Source organism: Palaemon carinicauda, chromosome 30 (genome assembly GCF_036898095.1).
Source record: "Palaemon carinicauda isolate YSFRI2023 chromosome 30, ASM3689809v2, whole genome shotgun sequence".
Taxonomy (NCBI): Eukaryota; Metazoa; Arthropoda; class Malacostraca; order Decapoda; family Palaemonidae; genus Palaemon; species Palaemon carinicauda.
The window spans coordinates 45,661,441-45,669,915 of record NC_090754.1 but is presented as its reverse complement, the minus strand read 5'-3'; the positions used below and the strand labels follow the sequence as shown (position 1 = coordinate 45,669,915).

The window sequence follows — 8,475 nt, the reverse complement described above, 5'->3', positions numbered from 1 at the left end:
TGAGCATTAATCTTTCTTGATACCATATACAATCCACTGCACTTCTACTCTAAATGTGAAAATCACAGTACAAACTATTATGAACAGGAGTATACAGTTACTACTTTCCTTTACTTTTCATTACTATATTAACTTTAAATTTAAATTCTAAATTTAAAAAAGTTACGTCATAATATGTCCATTAACAAAACTGTGGATACTACGGTAGTACCCACCTGGTGCAGAACAATGATATACATGCCATACTATAGTCCATTTCTTTTAGCGATGCATATTTTCACCGACTCGCAGTGGTGCCCTTTTAGAACGGAAAAGTTTCCGGATTGCTGATTGGTTGGACAAGATAATTCTAACCAATCAGTGATCAGGAGACTTTTCCGAGCTAAAAGGGCACCACCGCGAGTCGGTGCAAATATGCATCGCTAAAAGAAATGGACTATAGTATTCAAAGTTCAATAACATAATAGGTTGGTTCAAAAAGCATGTATAATAACTACTACTGTCTTCCATTCATGATTGTTTGAAAATGTAATACAGTACAGTAGTAACGTTTTCCAAAAATTGTGGAAATATTTTCTTCATTCAGTAGTTAAAGTTAACGAAAGTTTGCAGATGGCTACATCTGTCTCTTCCTGCTTTGGGGTAAAATGTATGACACTAATACTTGCCCTTTGGATACATATTACTGTGACCATAAATCCTTTTGCACATCTAAATATATTTGAATAATCTGCAGTAATGTATTGCAAATATTCTGAAAAAATAAAGCTTATACCTTTAAAGCACTTTTAAAGAATAAAAAAAAAATAACCACTGAATCTGTTTATGTAAGGTACTCAGACATGTAATGTGTACAAAAGCTAATGACATTTGTACAAAAAGCCAGGTCTGATATGACTGCTAAAAAGTAATGCCCATTAAAGAGAATTATTGAATCTGTACTGGAATAATATAAAAATAAAAATTACTGTTCGCAGAATAAAAATGGCTTAATGAAGCTATTAACATTTCTGGTATCTTGCACAGTAGTGAATTAAATTTGTCAGAATTGGTAATACTGTATGTGAATTCTAATATTGCATTCCTCAATATTTTGTCCCTTGCCTCATTGTCATTCAGGATTCTAAAAATTAATTCCAACTATAGTCAATTTCTTTTAGCGATGCAGATTTGCACCGACTCGCAGCGGTGCCTTTTTAGCTCGGGAAAGTTTCCTGATCGCTGATTGGTTGGACGAGATAATTCTAACGTATCAGCGATCAGGAAACTTTTCCGAGCTAAAAGGGCACCGCTGTGAGTCGGTGCAAATCTGCCTCGATAAAAGAAATGGACTATAGATTGGTAACTTGACTGAACAAGCTTACAAGATATAAAATATGATATGATTAATGAATACCCATTGTGACTTGACCATTACTTAAAGGAATACTTTAATTTTGACATTAGGGTAATAAATTCATTATAATTATTGTAAGCATAAAATTTTCAGTTGAATAGGTATGATTCAAAGTGCAAACTGCTCCAACTGACTTATGCACACTAATGCTTGACTTCTTTCCAGAATCAGTGGCCATTTCCCAAGCTTTATAACTACACAAAATATATACAGGACTGTAATGGGTGAAAATTTTTAATTCTGAGTGATGTTGAATTAATATTCATTCATGAAAGGTGGCCAGTGATTGGGCATTTAGTCCTAAACCCCACATATCATCATGAAAGGTGGACAAGTTTATGGGACTGACATGCATTATGAGTACAGTACAATACTTGGAATAAGGAGGAAAAATTGTGCCTCTCTTCTACATTGTGTATACAGTATAATGTTACTATTCATATTCTTTAAAGAACATATGCAGGCTAAGAACGTGAGCCTCCAACATTTTCCAGTTATAAAAAAATCACTGATCTCAAGGAAGGATGAATGTAATCACTTAATATTCACAGCCTTTCTCTACATGTCTCTACATTAAACATTGTTTACTTCATCAATACTTTTTCCTCCATGTAACTTTCTGAAAAAAAATTATTATCTGCAATTTCCCAGACTTTTTTAAAACCACAGGGCAGCAATTAGTTTCCAAATAAAAGCAGTCTCCTTTTTTCACTGTTACACTGAATCATAAAAACAGTATTCAGACCTTGCAATGTAATATGCCCTTTTATGCATGTAAAGTACTCTATGTACAGTAAATGTTATAATATAGGAATTTAGACTTTACAAGAATTTAATCTATTTGTCTAAAGACTAGAGAAGGAAAATCACAAAAAAATGATTTGCAATGCACAAAAAGCCATAGTTTTCATACAATTAAAAAGATGTGAATTTATGAGTTACTTTTTGAAGTATCAAAAATCCAACCACCTCCATTTCTGATGCAATCAATTACGTATTACCATTATTACATACAAGTAAAAGTAGATGCCAAATACTCGAGTAATTCTACCATAATAAGCAGCATTTAATGCACATATGGTACATGATACATGTATTACAGCTCTCGCCAACTGTAAATTTCACATTCTGATAAGGCCCAATAATATTTCTCCTCATACGTATATTGGACTACTTTTGGAACTTCTTATTCCAAAACTGTACAATCACTAATTTCTTCTGCATCACTCTTCTTCCTCCCTACTTCTGTTTCTTCAATCTGCATGGGCATCTGCACAACTGTTTTTTCATATATGGGATTCTGGAATGTGTCAAATTTTCGGCCGAGGCCTAAACGAACTGGATACTTCTTTCGGTAAACAATGATTGAAATAATTAAGATTATAATAATAATTACCAGAACACCGGCTCCACCGATGAGAAGGTAGAGCGTCATATCATCTTCCAAGGTAAGGTTGAAGATTTCTCTCAGGATGTCAAGACTCCTGTTATTATCATCCACTACGACAAATACATCTCTAGATGATGAATCATTAGTTGCAGGGACACCGGCATGGCTGTCCTCATTGCCGGAATCATCTTCCGACACAGACTCGTTGGAATAAACTTCTTCTTCTACCAAAGTTGGCTGTTCAGCTAGCTTCTTAATCTCTCTCTCTTCCTCATATTCCTCATTTGCTTCTTCATTTACACGAACATCTCCTTCCACGCCAAACAACTCTGTCTCAGGCTGAAAGTAATTCGGAATAGTCAAAATACTAAAATGAACTTGTGAAAAATACAACAGTATTTTTCTAACTAGAATTAAAGTAAATATTGAAAATATAGTTTCCTATTACAGTACAGATTCTAAAATATCACAATGACATAAATATGATGATCCAATAAAGAAATGCTGAAAGTGATAGAGGGTAAATTATAATAATACAATATTCCCTATTGTAGCATACAACTGTAGTATGAAAAACAAACCATTGTAACTTTTTATCCAAGAAACTTAGAAGAATTTATGGTACTGATAAAACATTTGCACAATTATCAGTAAAAACACTGCACGGTATTTTGAATATACTTACAACCAAAGTGCTTTACTAAGTGCATGTGTCTATTGTAGGAGAGAACCCGGGAAAAGTTTATAATTTTGAAATTTTACGGGTTAAGATCGATTAAGTCAAGCTTCTGAAGAAGAAACATAAAGAACCTCCATCAAGGGAGGTTCATAGAAATAATAAATTTTTTAACCTCTACATAATATTTGCTTAATTGCCTTGCAATTGAGTTTCCTCTTGAGCAGATTTCACTGGCACAAAGTCAAAATGACAACTGTTAAAAAGATTATTTTTTTTCAACCTTTATTCCAGCACTTTCCTCTATATAGTAGTGAATTTTCATAGTATCTTCAAATAATCTTACTCCTCTATACTCTCTACAGGTAATTTCTTTAATGACTGGCTATTGAATTAATTTCAACAAATCACCAGTTAATTTTGATTCTTTACTAATCTCGTCAGATATATTCTCTTGATTACTCTGTCATATAAAAAAAATTCCCAACCATATCGGTTTCCCTCACTTACTATACTCTTGATATTCTGCTATTATCTCTATTCTAGTTTGAATTGGCCAAATTTCACCTTAACCTCTATTACTTCCTAAATATTTCCCCGCATTCACTTTAATAAATATATTTGAGTACTTTTATGTAATAATACATCATTTCAAAGTACAAAAACATTTAATGAAATAATAAATGTATGGGATATATGAATGCCATTACTAAGCTCTTCAGCAAAATGGCAAATTGAAATAAATCAGGACAGTTACTGTGTTTAATTAAACACAATAATGTATGACACAACACTCGTATGACCTAAAACATACAGTTTGTAGATGAAAATGATATATCTTCTATGTTGTCCTGATTAACTGAAAGTGAAACCTGCAAAAAGTACAATTTTCTTGTAGCCACAACTAGCCTTAAATAGACTACATCGAAGAATAAGCATCAAAATTGAAGTAGGGAAATGAAAGAGGAAGGGGAAAGAAATCGCTTCTCCCGCTTCCCAACTTTTTCCTCAGGCTCTGTAAGTTGAGTACAGTAGTCGAGATCTGAGTGACCATTAACAATAAAGGTACACCAAGGAAAAAACAAAACAGGTTGCTCCAAAAGAAACCACATATTCACAGATGTGGCAGCACACTTACTTCCACTCATAAAACAGACACAGGGACGGAGGTCAGAGGCACAAGGCAGAGGTAGTACATACATACAGATTTACCCACCATAGACCCTTCCATGCCCCTAAGACTTCCCCTGCTGTAGGGGTGGAAGCCTACATAACTGCTTTATGGTTTAGGAATTGGGGACCATCACTGGGGTCACTGTCCTTGATAGCACTGGGATCACCACTCAATTACTGGTGTCACTGTTGGGGACACTAGGGTGAAGCAGTCTTAGCTGCTAGCTCCCCCAAAAAGACATTGACGGCCTAATTGCACGACCTTGGGTCAGCCAAACCTTCTTCAAGGCACTCCTCTTTGGTGGTCTGCAAGGAAGATCTTTCATCACATGTTGGAGTCTGGTGATCCCCTAACACTCCAATAACCCTGAATAAACTCCCCAATGTAGATATGAGTCCTCATGAACCATACTACTAGGACCAGGCCAGGGATGTATACACAGAATCATTACTGAGTGGCAAACTTGATGAGGAGCACAAAATACTAAAGTTTTTATAGCAATATCATGGGAGTTTCCAAGAATGACGCTGAGAACTTAAGCCTTCCTGCTCCTCAAAGAAAAGGCCACTATGTACATTTGGTAAAAAGTGATAATTGTGAACAATTATGCCCCTAATAGCAGTGAGTGGATCCATCGTTGTTTTTTAGTCATAAATCGATACAGTGCACAAAATACACTCGCCATTATCAACTATTCAAGCTAAGAAGTATAAGAAAAAGATAAAACAGCCTTGGATAGGACACAACAGCAAGACCGTACTAGTTACAGCTGAAGATAAAAGTGAAGTGTCTTTGACCGGAGAGTGGGAGGGGCTGCTCGCCTGTACTCATTACTTGCCATTAAGTACCTCGTAAGCTATTTCAACATTTGTTTCAATGCCATTGATGATATTTCCATATCTTAAAGGATGCAAGGTTTGTACACATGTCAGAACAAGTGTTCTACCTGTTTAAGGAACTTCAAAAAACAATTGGAACAGCCTTGGTACATGCAACATATATTCCTTAACAGAAAAATCCTAGTAATAATTTTCTTATAATGACTGACAGAGTACCTTTAAAGTTTACTATAATCTGACACACTTTGAAAAGGATGAATGTACAGCTGAAGAGAAGCATGCCTGTCTTTTACATTAACCATAAACTAACCAAAATACTGAGTACACTTTTATTATTCACATTCAAAGTGCACAAATATCATTCAGAAAGTCTCAAAATATGTACATGCAAGTCATATTAAATCTGATTTACCTAACAATAAAGATTCCAATTTAAATTTTCCTCCTTTAACATAAAAATGAGTGTGTGGTGCAAAAGAAATAAAGTATGGTAGCTATGGAATATAATTCAATAAAATTACAAGACATGAAACCCATATTTAGAAAACACTGAAATAATGCTACTTATTGCAATACAAAATACTTTTTCTGATGTAGGGAATTGAAAATATACAGCGCAAAATTATCTGTAAATAGAATGGCTAGCAAGTTAATCATGAACCTTCGTGACTAATTAATAATTATAAAATGTTAAAGTTAAAACTGTTTTAAACCTGAACAACAGAAAATTATCTACAAACAGAATAATAATGAAATGTTCAAATACAGATTTATATGACTTGAAAAATAACTCTTTTACATTACGCAATAAACACCCCCCAACACAAAGTAAGATAGAAGGCTTCTAAACCTGCCTGCCAGTTGATTTACAGTCACCCAAACATTGTGCTTAATTACCCAATTACTTTGTATCACTTCAATATACTGTACCATTAAAGATAGGACCAACATGAGGTCCTGTGATTAATTTTTAATAACCGAGGACATTATTTCATGGACTGATATTTTCACCAATCTATCATTGAAACGTCCTTTTCTTTACACATTTTCCAAAATTTATAATGTATACGTGGTAATTATCATAGGAAGGCTGTGCAAAACTGAGATACTGTATCTCTAAATTAATTATAGGATTTTTTTTTACCTAAGGAAAAATCAGCTGTTTTCCCCTATAATTTCTTTCTACATTTTCTTTACATGAATGGTTGTATGAACAATGTGAAGTTGGAAAATTACTAAACATAAGATACAACTTCAGGAATACTCTTAATAAAGTGATTCAATAATCCTAGAAGCTTGTCACACCCTGTTTCATAAACTGTGGTAAATTGTGTTTGGCTAACCAGAATTCAGTGCCGATATAAAAGATGTTTAAATTAAAATTCAATATTTTGGTGTAAATCAAACGGTGGTTACCAATTGGATTTCACCTATATAGAACAACAGCATATCCAATACTTCTCTTAGTAACAGAAAATAATCAATGATAACCCATGTCATATGTACTGTACACTTTCAGCGAAGCTGAATGCTGATGTTACAACTTAACAAGGTGGTGGGTAAACCCTGCCCATCCAACAGGCCACTGAGCTCCCACTTTATTTTCAACTGCCAGATAGCGAGTCCTGATCTGGCCGTTTAAATAATTTTCTTTTTCTTTTAGATAAATGCATTGGCGGTTTGTCGTGTACGAGGGATATTTACAAGGAATAAAGGATTTACCGAGGTTTCCCAATAATTGTAGCAATTTCAGTTTTTTATGCAAACCTGCTGATATCCATATTCTTGTTCCTTTTAGACAGAACTCCACTTTGCTGTTTATTACCTCGCTAGTGTGGCCCAGTGACGACAATGACAGCTTAAGCCTACAGAGGTTGGCAATCCTAAGACATATCTGCTTCGTACGAAGATGGCTTTGTTGCTTCCTTGTGTGAAGGATAAGGGTGCCACCCTTATTCTTATCTTCATTGTCTTTCTGATCCCTAAAGGGGGGTTAAGAATGTAAAACCTATTTTTGCTGCCTCTTCCTCCCTGAGTGTGTCATATTTGGCCATTACGACATGGCAGAATGCAAACTTCAAGTTCTTCCTTCTCTTCTGACTCATCATCTAGTCTTTGCTGCTACTTCTAGAGGAGAGGAAGTTGAAAAAGTCACTGAGGATGTCCAGGAAGACCGATTGATAGGAGTCGCTTAGAAGTCACTTCTACCATTTCTCTCCCGTTGGGAGAGACAAATGCAACACCTGGAACCTCCCTTAAGTGGTAAAGAGTTGTACTGTAGCAGGAAGGAACGTCAGAACACACAACTCTGGGGAGGTGCCTATGTACTCGACATGGGAGTTCACACACCTTTTACCTGGAATCGGTCTCATTCCGGGAGAAGTAAGTGCCGATAGTTTTCCCTTAGTTGGAAGAAACATGATATTTTAATTATAAAATAAATTTTTGAATATACTTACCCGGTGAATATATAATAGCTGAGCCTCTGGCGGCTCGACAGAAAACACACACAAAAACTCGCGAGCGATCGCTATGAAGGTTGCGGGTGTGCCCACTAGCGCCAACTATCGGCCAGATACCGCATATACATGTAAACAGACCCAATTTTTCTCATCCTGCTGGGTCTCTACCGGGGAGGAAGGGGGGGCCTTTAATTTATATATTCACCGGGTAAGTATATTCAAAAATTTATTTTATAATTAAAATATCATTTTTAAATATTTAACTTAGCCGGTGAATATATAATAGCTGATTCACACCCATGGTGGTGAGTAGAGACCAGAGTTAATTAAGTTTACAACGTATATGCTTAGAGTTTTTGACAGTTATATCATAACAAAACCCAAATATATAAAGGTACCTGGTAAGGAAGTCGACTTAGACGATTACTCTGCCTTATTAGTCTGTCTTCCTCACGAAGCCCAGCGATCCTCTTAGGATGCTGAAAGACTCCCAGAAGCTGAAGTATTAAGGGCTGCAACCCATACAACAGGACCTCAT

The 8,475-nt window shown here is 35.4% G+C and overlaps 1 protein-coding gene across 5 annotated transcripts in view; it reads right to left on the bottom strand.

Annotated features, from left to right (window-relative positions):
- Positions 1-2,217: 2,217 nt before the first annotated feature.
- LOC137623075 (uncharacterized) overlaps positions 2,218-8,475 on the bottom strand; it is a 71,228-nt gene continuing 64,970 nt past the window's right edge. For all 5 annotated transcript variants that reach the window (XM_068353723.1, XM_068353721.1, XM_068353725.1 and 2 more), the window contains one exon: positions 2,218-3,125. In XM_068353723.1, coding sequence (XP_068209824.1) covers positions 2,583-3,125 — 543 coding nt within the window. In that variant the 3' untranslated portion in view covers positions 2,218-2,582. The remainder of the gene's footprint in view (positions 3,126-8,475) is intronic.